The sequence below is a fragment of the Macaca fascicularis genome, chromosome 12 (genome assembly GCF_037993035.2).
Source record: "Macaca fascicularis isolate 582-1 chromosome 12, T2T-MFA8v1.1".
Taxonomy (NCBI): Eukaryota; Metazoa; Chordata; class Mammalia; order Primates; family Cercopithecidae; genus Macaca; species Macaca fascicularis.
The window spans coordinates 91,926,404-91,947,153 of NC_088386.1; the positions used below are offsets into that span (position 1 = coordinate 91,926,404).

The 20,750-nt window shown below is 38.5% G+C and overlaps 1 protein-coding gene across 7 annotated transcripts in view; it reads right to left on the bottom strand.

Annotated features, from left to right (window-relative positions):
* HECW2 (HECT, C2 and WW domain containing E3 ubiquitin protein ligase 2) overlaps window positions 1-20,750 on the bottom strand; it is a 388,630-nt gene that overhangs the window by 91,905 nt on the left and 275,975 nt on the right. For all 7 annotated transcript variants that reach the window (XM_045367419.2, XM_015432516.3, XM_015432517.3 and 4 more), the window contains 4 exons: window positions 16,801-16,951; window positions 16,000-16,103; window positions 15,358-15,482; window positions 1,691-1,876 (listed from right to left, as the gene is read on the bottom strand). In XM_045367419.2, coding sequence (XP_045223354.1) covers window positions 1,691-1,876; window positions 15,358-15,482; window positions 16,000-16,103; window positions 16,801-16,951 — 566 coding nt within the window. The remainder of the gene's footprint in view (window positions 1-1,690; window positions 1,877-15,357; window positions 15,483-15,999; window positions 16,104-16,800; window positions 16,952-20,750) is intronic.

Consider the following 20,750-nt stretch of genomic DNA (forward strand, 5'->3'; position numbering starts at 1 on the left):
CAGGGACATAATCACAAGCCCAATTCTCTTTCACCTCTCCTAAACTTCGTGCTTGCCACTTCTAATCTTCTCTTGGCTGGGAATTAGAGGTTTATTAAAAACATTTGCAGGATGAGAGTTTGAGGGCTCCTCCCACGCATTAAAATACATGCATTTTCTGACAACCATTTTGGCTGCTCATAGGTTCTCAGGTAATACTGCTGGAAGCTGAGTTCAGGATAAGTAAGAGGCTATTGTGGTAAAGGTCCCTCTGCTAGAGGGAACTTTGGAGCAGGGATGGCATTTACTGAGTACTTTACGTGCTCCATTTGCCTTGAATATTGATATACTTTACTCCTTACTTCTTTCAGGTATTTGCTCACCTATGGCCTTATCTGTGACACCTTCCCCAACCACCCTCTATGAAATAATATTCTCCATTCCTGTCTTTCACTAGACCTCATTTGTTGCTTTATTTTTAATCATAGCATTAATCAGCTCTTGGTATACAAAGAATAGTATGTTTGTTTATTTGTCTATTGCCTGTCTCTGAGACATGAATGCTGCATTCATGAGAATGGCAGTTCCACAAAGTAGTTGGCTTATCTGTTTTGCTTAGGTACTCAATAAATATTTGTTGAACAAACACTCCAAGGGTTGTTAAATACATTAAATATCATGCCATTTTAATTTTCCCTACCCTTCAAGTCACATATTCCCAGACTTTTTATAGACAGAGAAACTGAAGTTGGTTACTCAATACTTGGAGAGCATAATGTCATGGTTAAGAGCATGGTTCCTGGAACCAGCTTGGCTGGCCTACAGCGCGGCTCAGCCACTGCCTGTCTCTATGATGTCAGGCAAGTCACTGAACCATTCTGGACACGGAGCTGCTTATCTGTAAATGGCAATAATGATAGTACTGCTTTATCAAAGTTGTGGTGAGGGCCTTCTATCTATAAAGAGCTTAAACAGTTCAGGTCTCATAGTAGGTACTACATAAGAGTTACATAAATAAAAATTAAATCTTAGCTGAGGGTCACCTTATAACAAGCACTAACTTTCTCATTCTGATTTCTTACTCATAGAATGACTTCCTGATTGTAACCAGGCTTTCCGGTTCATCCATCTACAGAGGAAGTACAGAGGTAGCTATTCTGGCCTGTGTTGCACAGTTACATATTTCTTGTCATAAATTAATCAATCAGTGAGTTTTGGTTAATGTGCTAACAAAATCACGGTTCTGAACCAGCAAGACTGAGGCCGAAGCCCAGACAGTGTCACAAAGACACACCTCATGCAGTTGCTTGGTTAGTGACCTCCTAGCCACCTTCTCCAAACAATACCACAACTTTTTATTCAAATATCTACAACACAAGCTGAGTCACTAGGGAGAAGGAAGCACTGCCTGAGAACCCTTTTCTCTAATCAGCAGAGCATGGAGAGAGATGACAGGCAGGAGAGTTTCCAGGGAGAAGCAAATGCTTTGCCAGCTTCACAGCCCTCCCTCCGCTCCCTCCACGACTTCGGAATGGCACAGTCACTGTTTGTGGTCACAAACAACCTGCTGTCCAGGTTTCACTTGAACAGAAGGTGGAATGTTTCACCTCACAATGAGCTTTGGCCCTCACTTGAAGGGTAGAGCCAAGTGCCGAAGCCACAAGCAGTCCACAGGCATTCGGCACTCCCTGAGGCATCTCCCTCGTGTTACCTTGCCCTGGTGATCATGTTTCATTTCCCATCCCCGCGGCAGCTCTAGCTGTTTGTTCGCGAACATGTTGAGGAATCCCACAAGGTCCCGGTTATGCTGGTAGCGTTCAAAGTGGTGGGTGTCCCGCCGGACTTTGGTGATCATGTGCTTCAAACACGTGTTGTTTGTAAACATGCGGTAGGCACTCTAAAGAAAAGAATGGAGAACCCATGTTAACCCATTTGTGACATGCAGAAGCACCAGAAATACTACACATGGGTATGGCTACTCTTCCAATAAGTAATGAAATGCATATATAGGCTTCGACAGAATTCTAGACCCATGTATGGAAACAGCAGACAGAGCAAAATATCTTGAACAAAAGAAAACATAAAGACCACAGAAGGTAAGGCAGTCTCCACAGCTGGTGTCTAGGTCTCTTCTTTTAAATTTTTATTTGTATTTGAAGTTCTGGGGTACATGTACAAGATGCGCAGGTTTGTTAAATAGGTAAATGTGTGCCATGGTGGTTTGCTGTACCTATCAACCCATCACCCAGGTATCAAGCCCAGCATGCATTAGCTATTTTTTCCTAATGCTCTCCCTCCCCCAACCCCACTCCCCAACAGGTCCCAGTGTGTGTGATGTTCCCCTCCCTGTGTCCATGTGTTCTCATTGTTCAGCTCCCACTTATAAGTGAGAACATGCGGTGTTTGGTTTTCTGTTCCTGCATTAGTTTGCTGAGGATAATGGTTTCCAGTTCCATCCACGTTCCTGCAAAGGACATCATCTCATTCCTTTTCATGGCTGCATAGCATTCCATGGTGCATGTTGTATACATACTACATTTTCTTTATCTAGTCTATCATTGATGGATATTTGGGTTGATTCCATGTCTTTGCTATTGTGAATGATGCTGCAACGAACATATATGTGCAGGTATCTTTGTAATAGAGTGATTTATATTCCTTTGGGTCAATACCCAGTAATGGGATTGCTGGGTCAAATGATATTTCTGGTTCTAAATCTTCAAGGAATTGCCACACTGTCTTCCACAATGGTGGAACTAATTTACTAAAGAACAAGCATGTTGTGGAGTCTCACTACACATGGGCCATTAAATCCTGAAGCTGGTTTTAGGAAAGAAACACACAGTCAAAATTACACGACACTGGAGATGAATATGCCACCTTACAGAGAGCCCTGACATAGCCAGTTTCTCCCCCAGTATTGGACTAGGTTATTGGCTCTTTGAGTGAGTGTCAGATGACACAAGTAGTATATACTTTAGGGCCAAGTTGCATGGAAAAATGCTTGCCATATATTTCTATACTAGAAGGACATGCAATGGAATGAGCTGCTCTCACTGACCATCACACCCAACTGAGATCACAATAGACTGAGGTTTTAGAATCTCACCCTTCATAGAGGCATATAAGCTTGGTGAATGGAATAGCAGGCTGAGGTGCCTAGGCTGTACATCTCATTCTTTTTTCTTTTTCTCTCTTTTTCCCTGTGTATATTTGGTTGGATGTATATAAATGAAATGCAAGTTAAAAAAAACTCCACTACACCACCACACAGAAAAGCGATTGTTTTATCTAAAACCTTACAGTCTTCATTTCTATCTTTAAAGATGATTCCACAAACTGATTATAAGTCATGATTGTCCACATATGAGTCAGTCAATAAATATTTATTGCATAATACCATGCACAAAACAGCAGAAGAGGAATAACTGTACGGCAGCTGTTTCCTTGAATCATCAGAGGGAATATGATATTCATGAAAGTGACCAGGCCGTGAATGATCTATCCTGGAACTGTATTCTTCTCAGATTGATTCAAAGGGCTTTGGATTCCTTTTATCTTTAGTGTCTCAGGGACACTAGACTGAGTCTGGAGGTCTTCCAGCTTTATGTGTTCTGTTATCTATTTTAGTCTACATTGTATGGGTTCTGTTATCTATTTTAGTCTAAACTTTATGGGTTCTGTTATCTATTTTAGTCTAAGACAGCCCAAGGCAAACCACAAGGACTCTAAAGTCTCTGGAAATGATTTCATTTTAATAAACATTTATTGTCTTTGCTGTGCCCAGTACTGTGGTCATTATTAGGGATCAAAAGAGGAATGAGTATGAAGACAGTCAACAGTACTCCAGTCTTTCTAGGATCCCTCAAGATGTGTCATGTCCAGGTCAAAGCATTTATTGCTGATGTGAGTCCCTCTAGAGCTTTCTTCCCTTTGACACAGCAACTGGCAATGTTTGAACAGGGATACTCCCCAGTCTGGCTCCCTGGGCCCCTGAGTGACCACAGGGACCCTGATAACCTGACTTGGAATGAGAAGTAATCCTTTGTTAGCTTAAGCCACGGAGATTTGTTGGTTGTTATTGCTGAAGTACAACTTAAACTATTCTGATTGATTCACCATCATTAAATACTTGTTCCCTATCAAAACAAATTAAAGGAAAGATGAAAGGAAGGGAGGAGGAACGGAAAAAGAAAGAAGACCACAATGAACCATCCTTGAACCTTAGTTCCTCAGTACACTTGAATATAAAGTACTTTGGAGTCATATTTCAACCGACAGTCTAAATGAGAGGAGGTTTTGATGGCTGTGAGCAGTTGTGTGGTTCAGAGCAGAGAGTACTGTCAATGGAGGCAGGCCTATGCAGGGGCTCTGGGCTATTAGAGAGCATGAGAGAACAGGAAAGTGATACCATGAAAGCAGAGAAGGAAATAACAGAAGTTGGGCAATGTCAGAAAAAAACCTAACTTCAGCTAAGTAATAGTTTTGCCTCTATTGGCTGACTGCTTTGAGTTTTAAATACAATCAGCAAGGCAACTGTTTTCTACATTTGGCTCAGTGTTGCTGATATATTTTCACATAAGTCATTGCAAGTTAGAGTCCTGAGACCACACTAGTTTGTGTAGGGATCATAGTGAGCTTTCAGGTCTAACTACCTAAGAGTAAAACAAATATTAAATCTCTTCAGGGACAAATTATTTGGGGGATAATTCTGTCAGATAAATCATTACATTAACCGTTGTTCTAAATAGGTATACCTTTTTGTCGCCTTCACTGCTCCCTCTTCTCACTAAAATAAGTAAATAGGCCACATTCTGATTTCTTATCTAGAGCACCAGAAATGCTCCTCACTTTGTTAGAAAAGAACTTCATTAGGGCAAGAAGTAGTGGCAATTAAGTTAAGAAACCCATCCCAACCTCAGGTTTGAAGTAATTCCCTGGGGCTGAATAGCTCTTTAAGCACAGAAATCTTAATGCTGGTCTTATAATTAATTATGCCCTTTCATCTTCCTCCTCTCCACTCAATGAAACATGTAATATGGTGCCAAACACATCCGATCTTTGCAAAGAGCATCTACCAAAGTAATTCAAAGCAAGAAAGACTTCTCTCAGTAACTAGTAAACAACCTTTAGATCCACAGTCTTTTCAAGTCTGAATAGTAAGTACATGACTGTTAGGGTCTACACAAAACACTTCAGCCAAACAGGAACATACTTCTAGACTGCTATGTTTCTATAAAAAAAACCACAAAACTATGTTTGAATAAGTGCATATATATGTTTATGCAAAAACTGCATGTGTATAGATATGTATATATAGTTTATATGTGTGTGTGTATATATATATAATTTATAGATCTACAGTTTGGGAAGGATATGTATACTCCATATAGAACTACAGTGCAGATTCTAGTCTCAGCTCTGTCACTCAGAGAGACAAAGAAAACTATTTAATCTCTGTCTCAATTTGCTTAACTGTAATATGGGATAATAATAACTCCCTTGCTTTCTCCATAGGCACGTGAGATTCAAATCCAGTTAGACAAAGGATGGTAAAGTAATTTGAAAAGGTCAAAATCACTTTACGAATACAGGCTATAAGTAAATAAAAATATATAGGGGATTATATCTATCATACCTGTGTTACATCATACCTGTGTTATAACAGATAAAGAGAGCGGCAAAATTGTTCACCACTTTTAGTCTTTAAAGATCTTGCGCCAGCTAAGCTTCATTAGTTATGTGCTAAGCCATGTGCCAAGCCCCATGCTAAACCCTGAGGATACAGAGATGAGCAAGGCCTGATCATTCAAAAGGATGAAGAGGGAGAATTATAGGGGGAGGTGGAAGGAAGAGATTTCACTGGAGGCAGAAAGAGTTGGAAAAACAAAGGCCACGACAGTGGTGAAAATACTGAAACACGCTGACAGAACGAGCAGAGGTAAGAATGGGAGCAGTCCAAAGACCCAAAACCACTAAACAGATAGAATTAGGTTGACAAGAGTTTAGTCTTCATGGAAGCTGATATTGACAAAGCTGTGGGTTAAGAGAAAAGAGGCATATTTATTCTCCTGGGGTTTAGTGGTTCTAACTAGGTGAGGATCCTTTTCTACGTTTGTTTGTTTGCTTGCTTATCTTATAGAAAAAGATGCAGTAAATGAATCTGATATTTTACCTGAAACAAAAGTAGATTAGAGAAGAACCCATGATACCTATTTCATAACATAGTCTCATGATAATGAACAGAATTCACCTGGGAAGCTGCTGCACGTGGACTCGAGCAGTTAAGAAGATTTGGTAATTGTTAACAGTAGACAAAGCCCCTTTAAATGATCTCTAAAGGAAACAACACTTTGTTTTCCTTTGACACAATTTAAATATTCTTTTTAGTTATTCCTTCTCAATTCCAAAAATCCCTGTTCCAAACTCCCTCCTGGTTGTTTCTCGTCTTCCTAGCAAGAAATAAACACTTGATGGTTGAGTGAATGATCAACTGAATTTCTTGAGTGGAGTTTTGTTAAATAACACTCCTTAGAACTTAAATGTGTTTTTGTTTGGTTACATGTTTGTTTGAGGTTGTAGAAGTAAATGTCATTGCCATTTGGCAGCAGAATAAGAAAATTATATGCAAATACTCAGTTCTTACAAACTGCAATGCAAATAATAATCAATCCCCTCTCCTTTTTTTGCAGGTTTTCCTTAGTGTTATGATGACCAAATGTCCTAGATTACCTGGCCCAGTCCTAATTTCACCTAATTCTGTTCTCTTCGATAACATAGTTAAGTACATTACTGATAAATAAAATCTTTCTTTCATATTTCAGAAAGCCTTCATCAAGAATAGGCGTTCTGAATTCAGGTCTGGAAAAGCACGTCACCGAATCTACAGCAAACATCTCTCACATTCACAAGGGAGCAGATTTGAGCACTTGTATACATTATTCACTAAAAAAATTTAATATACACAAAATCAAGAAAAGTTTGCAAATAGGTATGCACAGATATGAAAACAGTCCTGTTTTATACAGTCTGTCTTCATAATATTTTTAATTTTACAGGATTTACATTGTTTTCATCTAGCTAGAGTAAAATGGAAGAGAATTTTAACATTAACAAAACTAACTACAAATGATCAATTCCTCTATTTTGCAATAGCAGGAATTCCTGAGTTTTAAGAATATACTTGTGGATTTTGGAACAGTATTTTTCTTCATTAAGTACTAAGAAACTTAAATGATAGAATTAATGTATTTTTAGAGCTCATGAAAAGCCACAGTAGTAATTATTTGGCATGTATGTTGGAAAATTATTCAATTGAATATAATGAAATATATTTATGTATGACATTAATTAGACAAATACAGGCACATGAGCTATAAAAGACATGGCACTAATAACTAAATCTTGAATTTACAAGAGAAATTGTTTGTCAGAACAATTTTGAAAGAAATCTGATCACAACCATTAGAGGGCAGTAGAATAATTCCTAAAGCAACCACAATGCAAAAAAAGAAAGAAAAAAAACCCACAAAATTTTCTTTCTCAAGTTTTACTTTAGTGTTATGACAACCATATATCTATTTAACACTTTTCTTTCCAATGAGGATTACTAGGTATTACAACTACACGTAATCTGTTTTTCATGACTTTCTTTCAACATAAACTGATACCTTCAAGTCATTAAAAAAAAAAAAAGGTTAGGAAAATTATTAAATTCATTCCTTTTGCATACTGAACATTTTCAATAATACAAACAGGGAATTCACTGAAAGAGGTGTAGATCATAAACAATTCAAGCAAAGAACCCTAGACAATAAATCTTAAAATACAGAAATCAAATAAAAGTTTATTTTGTAACAGTTTCTGTTAATCTAGGAAAAAAGAAAACATTCCAGCAAGTAATGCCCTTTAGAAAAAATTGTCTGAGTTATCTCCATTAATTCATACCTTGAGACCTCTAGCAAGACAAATCCAGCTACTTCAATAGCTCCCATATATAAGTCAGGAAAATAATACTTCCTAAACCCGCAGAATTTAAGTCTTACAGAAATGTACAAATGCACAGCATGGATCATCTTTTTAGCTAATACGAATGCAGTTCAGTAAGAGGAAGAAAAAAATTAAAACGCTTTAGAAAGAATACTTTGAAAACAAACTAGGCTATCCAGCAAAATAAATTCTAAAATCATGCTCAACTAAAGAAAAAGGAAACATGACAAAAACATGAAAACAAAATAAGTTTAAAAAAAAAAAAAAAGAAAGCCTGTAAGCTGCTTAGTATTTTCATACTGTTAAAATATGTTAGTTGTCAAAAGTCCAAGAGAGTTATAGTTGTGACAAACAAGGTAAGGGCATTTAATGCAAAATCTCTTTATCCTAGGAGTTCCCAGACTACAGGCCACAGAACAATTGTATCAGAATCACTTAAAGGGCCTAAAACAAAACAAAGCAAAATAAAAACAGACTGCTGGGACCCACTCCAGACCTACTGAACCAGAATCTCTAAGGTTTGGGTACCAAGAATATGCATTTTATTTTTTAAACTCACCAAGTTTAAAAACCACGGCCTTGGGCCGGGCACAGTGGCTCACGCCTGTAATCCCAACACTTTGGGAGGCCGAGGTGGGTGGATCACGAGGTCAGGAGATCGAGACCATCCTGGCTAACATGGTGAAATCCCCCGTCTCTACTAAAAATACAAAAAAGTAGCTGGGCGTGGTGACAGGCACCTGTGGTCCCAGCTACCCCGCAAGCCGCGACAGGAGAATGGCGTGAACCCGGGAGACGGAGCTTGCAGTGAGCTGAGATCGCGCCACTGCACTCCAGCCTGGGCGACAGCGAGATTCCATCTCAAAAAAAAAAAAAAAAAAAAATTTCCACAGTCTTATACCACAACTCAATGACTATTAATCCAATATCTACTTGAAACACTGCAGTGATGAGGAACTTGTATGAAAGAAGGCAGCCCAAAGAGAGAAGTTAGAATTCTGTGCTTCATGATGTCATTGGTGGTTTGACGTTGACCACAGTGGGTGTATTAACACTACAGAAATCAGGAAATGCAGTATCAGGGCTTAATTTATTGTTCTGTGGGCTGTCTAGACTACACGTGGGCAACCTACAGGCCCAATGGCTACCTGTCTGTGTTTATAAAAAAAAGTTTCATTGGAACACAGCCAGGGCCATTTGCTTACATGTTGTCTTTGGGCCAAAAGCCTAAAATATTTACTCTCTGGTCCTTTATAGGAAAAGTTTACTGCCTTTTTTTCTACTTAAGGTCCAGACTTAACAAATTAATGGAGAAAATTAAAATGCAGATGAAACTTCAAATTGTGCTGTTACATTGCAAATAGCACAAACACACATAAAATGAAGAAATGTAAGTCTAGTATGCAAAAACTATTGACAAAGGAATATGAAACTCCAACATGTATCCCTTGTTACACTGTTGTCTTTGCTTGTTAATGCAAATGAAAATAGTCTTGTTGGAACTATACTTGTTCTTCAATTACCACTGTAGGCACCAAAATCAACAAACCATTCAGTGTCTCTTTTACTATTGTTTGTAAATTATAGATATCTATATCTATACATACATAGATATCTATATCTATACATACATATATAGATATCTTTCTATATATATATCTCACATGCATATATTTAAACATATACATACATGTGTGTATAAACACAACCTACATACACACAAATACGCACACACTTTTTTTCTCCAGAAAACTCATGAACACTGCCATGCAATCAGTTGCTCTTTTTTTCTTCAACTTTTAAGTTCAGGGGTATGTGTGCAGGTTGTGCAGGTTTGTTACATAGATAAACGTGTGCCATGGTGGTTTGCTGCACAGATCACCCTATCACCTAGGTATTAGGCCCAGCATCCATTAGCTATTATCCCTGATGCTCACCCTCTTCCTACCCCACCCCTGACAGGCACCACTGTGTGTTGTTCCCCGCCATGTGTCCATGGGTTCTCATCATTCAGCTCCCACTTGTAAGTGAGAACATGTGGTGTTTGGTTTTCTGTTTGTGTTTTAGTTTGCTGAGAATAATAGCTTCCAACTCCATCCATGTCCCTGGAAAGGACATGATCACATTCCTTTTTATGACTGTATAGTATTCTGTGGTGTATATGTACCACATTTTCCTTATCTAGTTTATCATTGACAGGCATTTGGGTTGATTCCAGGTCTTTGATATTGTAAATAGTGCTGCAATGAACATACATGTTCATGTGTCTTTATAATATAATGATTTATATTCCTTTAGTTACATAACCAGTAATGGGATTGCTGGGTCAAACGGTATTTTTGGTTCTAGATCTTTGGGGAATCGCCACACTGTCTTTCACAATGGTTGAACAAATTTACACTCCCACCGACAGTGTAGAAGCATTTCTTTATCTCTGTAACTTCGCCAGCATCTGTTGTGTTCTTACTTTTTCATAATGGCCATTTTGACTGGCATGAGATGACATCTCATTGTGGTTTTGATTTGCATTTCTGTAATGATCAGTGATGTTGAGCTTTTTTTCATATGTTTGTTGGCCACAAGTATGTCTTCTTTTGAGAAATGTCTATTCATATCCTCTGCCCATTTTTTAATCGAGTTGTTTTTTTCTTGTAAATTTGTTTAAGTTCTTTATAGACTCTGAATATTAGACCTCTGTCACATGGACAGACTATGAAATTTTTCTCCCACTCTGTAGGTTGTCTGTTCACTCTGATGACAGTTTCTTTTGCTGTGCAGAAGCTCTTTAGTTTAATTAGATCCCACTTGTCAATTTTTGCTTTTGTTGCAATTGCTTTTGGCACTTTTGTCATGAAATCTTTGCCTGTGCCTATGTCCTGAATAGTATTGCCTAGATTTTTTTCTAGGGTTTTTATAGCTTTCAGTTTTACATTTAAGTCTTTAATCCATCTTGAGTTAATTTTTGTATATAATGTAAGGAAAGGGTCCAGTTTCAATTTTCTGCATATGGCTAGCCAGTTCTCCCAGCACCATTTATTAAATAAGGAATCAATCCTTTCCCCATTGCCTGTTTTTGTCAGGTTTGTTGAAGATCAAATGGTTATAGGTGTGCAGTCTTATTTCTGACTTTTCTATTCTGTTCCATTGGTCTATGTGTCTGTTTTTGTACCAGTACCATGCTGTTCTGGTTACTAGTATAGTTGTAAGTTACTAGTATAGTTACAAGTTACTAGTATAGGTGTAAGTCAGGAAGTGTGATGCCTCCGGCTTTGTTCTTGTTGTTTAGGATTGTCTTGACTCTTCAGGCTCTTTTTTGGTTCCATATGAATTTTAAAATAGTTTTTTTCTAATTCTGTGAAGAATGTCAACGGTAGTTTAATGGGAACAGCATTGAATCTATAAATTATTTTGGGTATTATGGCCATTTTCACAATATTGATTCTTCCTATCCATGGGGATGGAATGTTTTTACTTTTGTTTGTGTCTTCTCTGACTTCTTTTTGAGCAGTAGTTTGTAGTTCTCCTTGAAGAAGTCCTTCATTTCCCTTGTTAGCTGTATTCCTAGGTATTTTATTCCTTTTGTAGCAATTGTGAATGGGAGTTCATTCATGATTTGGCTCTCTGATTGCCTGTTGTTGGTGTATAGGAATGCTAGCAATTTTGCACATTGATTTCGTATTCTGAGACTGAAGTTGCTTATCAGCTTAAGGATCTTTTGGGCTGAGACTATGGGGTTTTCTAGACTTAGAATCATGTCATCTGCAAACAAAGATAATTTGATTTCCTTTCTTCCTAGTTGAATACCCTTTATTTCTTTCTCTTGCCTGATTGCCGTGGCCAGAACTTCCAATACTATGTTGAATAAGAGTGGTGACAGAGGCCATTCCTTGCTTTGTGCTGGCTTTCAAGGGGAATGCTTTCAGCTTTTGCCCATTCAACATGATATTGGCTGTTGGTTTGTCATATATGGCTCTTATTACTTTGAGTTATGTTCCTTCAATACCTAGTTGATTGAGAGTTTTTAACATGAAGTGATGTTGAATTTTATCGAAGGCCTTTTCTGCATCTATTGAAATAATCATGTGGTTTCTGTCTTTAGTTCTGTTTATGTGATGAATCACATTTATTGATTTGCGTATGTTGTAAATGTACTAACCTTGCATCCTGAGGATGAAGTCAATTTGATCTTGGTGGATAACTTTTTTGATGTGCTGCTGGATTCCAGTATTTTATTGAGAATTTTTACATCGATCCTCACCAAGGATATTGGCCTGAAGTTTTCTTTTTCTGTTATATCTCTGCCAGGTTTTGGTATCAAGATGATGCTGCTCGCAGAATGAGTTAGGGAGGAGTCCCTCCTTTTCAATTTTTTGGAGTCATTTCAGTAGAAATGGTACCAGGTCTTTTTTGTATCTCTAGTAGTATTCAGCTATGAATCCATCTAATCCCAGGCTTTTTTTGGTTGATAGACCATTTATAGCTGCCTTAATTTCTGAACTCATTATTGGTCTATTCACAGATTCAATCTCATCCTGGTTCAGTCTTGGGAGGGTGTATATGTCCAGGAACTTATCTATTTCTTCTAGATTTTCTAGTTTATGTGCATAGAGGTGTTTATAGTATTCTCTGACATGGTTGTTTGTATTTCTGTGGGGTCAGTGGTAATCTGTCCCTTATCATTTCTGATTGTGTTTATTTGAGTCTTATCTCTTTTCTTCTTTATTAGTCTAGCTACAGTTGCTCCTTCTTGAAGTCTTTTTTCTCCTATCCCGTATTCCAATCTATTAGCAAGAATGTCATCTCTGTCTTCAAAATATATCCAATATTCATCCACTTTGTCACCGTCCCTACTGCTAACTGCATTAGCCCAAGCCACTTCCATGCCTTACCATGGGACTTTTTCACTTAGTCTCCCTGATGCCAATCTTGCCCTTGAAAACCCATTCTTTGCATAACAGCTAGAAGGAAATTTTAAAACTCTACATTATCCCCATATAGAAAACTCTTTCAGAATAAAGCTCAAATGCCTTGCCAGATCATGCAAGCCCAACCTTCTGTAGCCCTGCTTGCTTCCCTGACCGTATTACGTACCACCGCAAACTCATTCCTACCCCGGAGTTTCTGCACTTCCTTGGCAAGGCAGGTTCTGTTCTCAGACATTTACCTAAGCGGCTTCTGGGCATTTTATGACAGCTTGAATGTGGCTCTACTGGAGAGGCCTTCCTGTCCACCTGATCTAAAATAGTGCCTCCTTGTGAGATTTTGAGATTAAAAAAAATAAAAATAAAATAGTGCCTCCTCCACCTCATCCCCAAGTAACTCTATCCCAGTGTGTGGTTTCAGTTGCCTCACACCACACTGCAGTACCTGCATTACCTTTTTTATTCACTAGTCTGTTATCTAGAACTGTCTTATTTACCACTCATTCCCAGAGTCTAGAATGTACCAAGCAAATTACAGGCATTTAATAAATACTGATTAAATGAAGGCATGAACAAATGAACAAAAAACAAAGGGGAGCTTGTGCCATCTGACTCCAAGTCTGAGGCTCTTCCTATTAAAGCATGATTTTTTTCTGTGTTACAGTGACAGCTTAAATGTTAGCCCATTCTGCCTTGCATGAAAGCCTGTCACCTCCTAGAATCGTCCCATACATGAGTTTAGGTTTGTGTAACCTGGCTTCTGTATCCCTTCCCAGGCTCAAATCTGACTTTCACTAGTGTCCTATGTTCTCAATACACCAGCAACACTGAATTGCTTACAATACTAATAATCCAGTTTTAGAACCTCTGCAGTAATGATCAAGACAGACTTGCAGCTTCATGAATCGATTGTTTTGCAAATGATGCTCCTTCTACCTAGAGTACTCCTGCCCATCTTGTTTCTGGGGCAAGCTCCTAATCAATCTTTAAAACTCATCTCAAATACAAACCTGTCTATGGCTCCTTCCATGTGCCTTCCCTTTAGAGTTAATCGTCCACTCCAGCAGTGTATCTTCTATAGCCATCCATTATTGCACTTGTAATTCTGGTTATGACATTATAATTACTCTCAAGTCTGGGATGCCAGGGCCCACAGTTGCTGTCATCTCTGTATCCCTAGGTCTTAGCTCAGTGCCTAGTACATAATCATCAACAAACTTGCTAAGCTGAGTGCTCAGTAAATCTAACCCCTCTCGCATAATATACGAGGATAGGTAGCATGTTATTCGTTGCTTACTCTCCTCCCAAGTCTTCTCTGCTCCAAGCTAAATCTGTAAACCAGGAGACAATGATGAGGAAAGCCAGGCAGATGTTTATACTTGTAAAGCAAAGCTGAAGAAGGCAGAAAAATATTAACATAAATAAATATGTATTAATATATACTAATTACCTCACCACCAACTCCTGGTGATAGGATTCTATTGACTTTTATTTTTCTCTATGATCTACTCTGTTTTTCTGAAAGTGTATGATATGTCTTGTTAAATTCAATATGTTCTCCTTCAATTCCTTTAACAAGTCCCTCATCCACATTTTCCCAGTATTATTAATTATGTATTATTCATTATTTATGTATTATTATTATTATTAATACTCAAGGTCAACTTCTTCAGTTTCTATTCTACCTATTTATCCACCAAATCTTGCCAACTCCCTGCCTGCGATTCCTCTCATGCTGAATCCTTTTTCTCTATTTTCTTATATCCTAGTCCAGGCTCCTAACAACACATGCCATGATGAATGGATTATATCCAGCTAGACTTCTATGGTCAATGTTCTCCTCATTCTAAATCACTTCATGTGCAGTTAAGATGACCTTCCTTTAATTATTATCTTCAGCAAGCCACTCCCTCAGCCCTCAGAGACTCATGGAATAATCCTTTAAATCCTCCTGTTATGGGTCTGATGTTTGTGTCCCCCAAAGTTCGTAGGTTGAAACCTAATCACCAATATAACAGTATTAGAAGGTGGGGGCAGGAGGTGACCTAACAGGTAATTAGGAATTAATACCCTTATAAAAGAAGGCTGAGAGAGAGCCCTCAGCCCATAGACCATACGAAGATGGAGGGAGAAGATGGCTATCTACACACAAGGAAATGGACTGTCATCAGACACCATACCTGCTAGTGCCTCAATCTTGGCCTTCATAGCTCTAGAACCATGAGAAATAAATTTCTGTTGCTGACAGGTCACCCAGCTTACAGTGCTTTGTTACAGCAGCCCAGTGAACTCAAATGGTTTCTTTGGACTAAACAGGTTAAAGTGTTCAGTGCTCAACATAGAACTCGGAACACACTAAGTGCTCTGGAAACATTCGCCATTATCATTCCTGCTATTACTACAAAAACAAGGATCATTTTCTTTGGCCTGTTGTTTTCCTTCACACTCTTTCAGATTTGCTACTTACAGGGTTAGAATGCAGCACGGTGAAGAACTCTGGGCTGATGAGGAACTTCACGGGGGGAGACTGTAACAGCAACGTGAGCCTGGATCTGGAGGTAGAATGAGGCAGGATGTTCTCCCGTCGGAAATCTAGACAGGGCAGACCACAGAGGCTGTCAAGGAAATCTTTCTATGATGTGAAAACTATCTACTCACTTCAGTCTGTATTTTAAAAGAACCATAGGATACCTACATCATGTGCTATCATTTTAATCCCCCAATGCTTTTTTCTTTGCCGCAAATTCATACCTAAAACATGACTGTTCTTAATTACACTAAAATTCAGTTAAGTAATACTTCTAGTCACTATTAACATTTTAATGCATTCTTATGTGTTTTAAATGATCTGATTCTTTTTCCAATATCCCACAGATCAAGAAATTAAAGTAATTTATATTCTACTTGGGTTTTGTGATTTCTTTCTTAATATTAACTAAAAGTTGAGGATTAGAAGAGGTTTCTGGTGAATTCTGTTTTTTGAGTTGGATTACCATATCTTACTGAAGAGAAAAAGTTCTCCAAAAGAAAAGCCTCATCTGTTGGGAATCCTTATTTGTTTCTTTTTTGACTTTTATGAAATTACAAAAACAAAGCCCAAAGCTCTTACCTGCACTGGCTTGGTGAAAGTCAGCTTCCTCCCCTGCCCCATCGATAGCATTGGTATTTTCCTCAGGCCTCTCATTGGTCATGGTTCTGCGGATACTCTGATATCTAAAATCATGAGCCTAGAGTTACATTCCAGCAGCCTTCAAAAGATGGGACTCAACTGCTCCCCAAGAGTCTAGCATTTTTCACTATCTTCTCGGCTTCAACTATTTCCTCCTCTAACCCCCATTCCCTGGACTTCTTGGCCATCTGCTGTTTAAATTACACTGCATTAAATTTCTTCTGTCCATTATTTGGGGAACATTTTCCTGGCAAATTAATAACACTAAAAAAATTCTGTGGCCCTTAACCAAAGAAAAGTAAATTCCTATATTGTTAAAGGGAAAAAAATCTTTATGTTCCGTAGCAGTTAATTCTTGAAAAAGAATAACTCATCTAAAAAGCTTAGGTTGATAATAATGAGAAGCCACAAATAAAGATTCTAGAGACTAGAAAAGATGTTTGGCTTTAAATAGCAAATACATATGTTCTGCTTTACTAAAAATCAAGGCTTGGGTTGACAAAAGAGGTCATATTTATTTATTTGTTCTCTAGTTTCCAAACAAGTATATATGTGGGTATTATTATTTTTTTTTAATCAAGAGAAGTCCAATTGAAGTCTGGGAATCAAAAGAGGTAACAGCTACACTTTAATGACAGGACACCCAAAGATCAAAGAGACAACCATGTCTTCTACTTTGTGCCAGGTAAAAATTAGCCCAACCACAAAATACAACAGTCACAGCATAATGCTCATCCTCACCGCCGGTTCAGCTGCTCCATTTGCTGTATGGAGTTAGATCTCTGCAGCACCTGCGGGGCTGGGGGAGCTGTCGGTCGCTGCCACGTTGTGGTTCTGTTTACGTGATCCACGTAGAAGATCCTGCCATGGCTGTCAATGCGTGCCTCCCAGTCTAAATAGCAGTGAGGCACCGAAAGGAATTAGGAGGAGGAGCTGAGACCATTAATGGGGTTCATTAAGTTCGGCATATGTTTTCTTTCTCTGACATGCTATAATCTGAGACTAATAACATACATCTCACCGCACTATCCCATAGTTCTCCCCAGTCCATTCCAGAATCTGTTGTGACTGATTATTAAGCTGGTATTATCCTGTGTGTATAATACCAGTACCTTAAATAATCTTTAAATGTAGAGAATCATTCCAAATTTGCCCACTATGCTCACCCTTCACATATGAGCCTCAGCATTTAAAAAATACATGTAGTTGGTTTCATTTCACTTTAGATATTCACATCAAAATGGGTATTGATGTTTATTTTCACCAAAAAAACCTGATTTCTCCATGTCTTTTCTAGCTTCAACGAAAACCTCATAGCTGGAAACTTCCACATGCATATTCATGCACAATTGTAGTAAATTTAGTCCTCAGGAAAAAATAACTAAAATAACTATGCTCGCCTAGTGATGAAACAGTATCATTATCTACAAACTTCTATTTGCACTTTTCCAAAGAAGGCTACATTTTCAGAGCAAGGACAATTTCTTGCCTTCCAACTTCAAATAAACATAACATTTTAACAGATTAATTTTATTTTTAAGTGTGTTAAATCTTTCTAGAGAAATACACAAGTGAATGTTCAGAAGGCAGACTGGTCTTCAGAGTCAGACACCCCACCTTTGTGACTCTCTAAAAGGCCATTCCACTACTAAAATCCACAGAGCACGAGCTGATCTTTTCAAAAGGCAAAATTTTGAAACCTATTACACGTGGGAAGGGTAATTTACACAGGAAACGTGAAAACAGCAGAAATCTATTCCTTAACCAGGAAAGTTCTTTATGCATTTATATTTTTGTGTAAGTTATTTCTTGAAATTAATAAGCATTTTTCTCCTGACACATTCAATTATCTCAAAACTGTCCATGTGATCCCATGCTTATCAACAGACACAGTGGGGTTAATCCTGGAGACCAGGAGAAGGGCATATTTTCTCCTGACCACCTACGGCATTTGCTCTGTAAGGGAAGAGGGCAAGTTTACCAACAGCGTCCTTAGGAGGGTTGGAAAGACCTGCATAGTAGAGATCAGCCTGCACCAGACCATCGCCGAAGGCCGTCGCCTCAGCTGGGAGCAGAAAGACATCTTTTGTTGATCTAAGCACATTGTAATGTATGACAAATGGCAAAAGAAAGAGGAATTGGGCTGAACAAAAGCACCACACAGACAATAAACAACTCAATGCCATTCACGCTCCAAGGTAACACAGACTCTTCCATGAAACGGCCTGCCAAATCTGAATTCTTTGGGCACTACAGTCCCATCAATAAGACATTTTCAAAAGACCTCATGCTCAGCCTGTTGATATGCTCACAAATAGCAAGTACATTAAAGCATCTTCAGGAACCATTTTTCAAAACACTTTGATGTATTTCACTGTTTTGCTCTGCTCCTTGCATGCTTTTCCATCTCAAAGATTCTGGGAACCAATTACCCCTATCTCATTCCTTTCTCATTAGAGTCAGGGTAATTCAGGCACATAGACATCAAATCAAATGCACATGAAAAGAAATGACCAATCCTTCTCCAAAGAATGTTTACAGGAGCCCCAATTTAAAAAATGTAGAATAGGTCAATTCAGGATAAAAAAAATAAGAGACCAACTAGACAAACTAAAGGAAACAGAGAGAGGAGATGCTGCCAAACTCCCAAGATTAGATTATTACTAAAATTTGGCTCTCAATTTTCTGGCAGTTATGGCAGAAAAGAAAACACATTGTTGCATACTTTCCGTTTTCTGACAAAAACAGTGAAAAAAAAATTCTCAAAGATGGAATTTTTTCCTGGAACTAACAAAGTAGGAATTTACCAAGTGAGGTATGACTGTGGCTTGCTTGAGGTCTATGTGTAGCAAAATGGCGAGGTGGAAGAGAGAACAGCCAAATAAATGTGTCTTGCACATAGCATGTAATAAATGAAAAAAAAATTTTAAATGACACAAAGCCACAAAAAAGAATGATTCTTGTATTCACCTTCCACAAAGGCCAGTAATCACCTTAATTTATAGTTCAATAAAGACCTTTCAATGTGCAATGGGGAGAACAAGAAAACAAGGACCAAAAATTTGCTTTCTAAGGTCATGGAACACTGAATGCATATTAAAATTATCCCTATCAAATATTGTATCTTCACACTGATGTAATTACTCAAGTCCCCATAAAGACAAATTATATAGTGCCGATTTCAAGTGAATGCTTGACTCTGAAATCAGGAAGGGCTGTTATGCTATTGGTTTATCCATGAACTACGTATCCACTTCTACCCACACTGTTGATATCATTCTACCCAGGCAAAGGTAGCAGAGGTGCCTGCAGTAAGGTTAGCTCTCTGTTGTACCTATCACAGTTACTTCGTTGAGTACAACTGCTCCAACATCTTATATGTCTTTATATCGGGCCTGGTTTGTTTTTGGTATAAGAAAGCATATGAAAACTCATTTCATAGCATCAAAGTTTCTTTCAGATAGACAATGCTAAAATGAGATAGGCAGTTAGAAGACTGGGGACTTAACATTTACTTCCTTGTCTTGCTACATTGTCAAATAGGTTATATAATGAGGGTGCAGTGAAAATGAGAGCAATGTTTGCGGGGGTTAGGGTATGTGTGTCTGTCTGTGTCTGTTCTGCACTGAACTGGGAGACAGAAGGCCTGATATCTGGCTGTGGCTTGTCACACTTTCACTACAAGACCTTAAAAAAAGTCACTTCACCTCTATGAATCACAGTTTTGAAAAATTAGAGGACACAATCAACTGCAAAGGTCCCTTCCAGTTCTAGTATTCTATGAATCTATAAAATGACACCCATTTTATTATATTAGGTTCAGCAAGAACTTAGCAACATTTTATGTCTAGGTTAGCCTTAAGGGCCAGGAGCTTTGAGTCCCCGAGGGACAGGGCTCCACTAACATCTGCCAATCCTATTTTAGCCACAACAGCTCCAATGTTATTGTTGTGTATACTGGTGTTCCACATAATATTTCATTTGCATAAATAACTTCATGACAATAATAAGGTTTGAAAACTATTACCTAGAGAAATGTTTCTCAAGGCTGGTGGGACTCTGACAACATGTGCCAGAATCACTTTGAGGATCAATAAAAATGCAGATTTCTATGATGTGCCCCAGGTCTTCAGAATCGGACTATCCGAAGCTACAGCTCAGTTATCTGCATTTTTAACAACCTTCTCAGCTTATTCCTAGACACACTAAACTTTGAGCAGCACTGACATAAATGAATAATAACTTAAAACGGTAGCTAATTTGCTGGACAAACCCACGAAGCAAATGCCAGATTTCTCAGAGACCATGAAATGGAGGCTCACTAGAAACTTAACCTCAGTGGCTGGGCATGGTGGCTCACACCTGTAATCCCAGCACTTTGGGAAGTCAAGGCGTGCGGATCACCGAGGGCAGGAGTTTGAGACCAGATTGGCCAACGTGGCGAAACCCTGTCTCTACTAAAAGTACAAAATTCAGCTGGGGGTGGTGGTGCACGCCTATAATCCCAGCTACTCAGGAGGCTGAGACAGGAGAATCACTCGAACCCAGGAGGTAGAGGCTACAGTGAGCTGAGATCATGCCACTGCACTCCAGCCTAGGTAACAGAGTTGGATTCCATCTCAAAAACGAACAAACAAAAAACAAACAAACAAACAAAACCTAAACCTCAGCCTAAAATCCAGGAGCAAGTG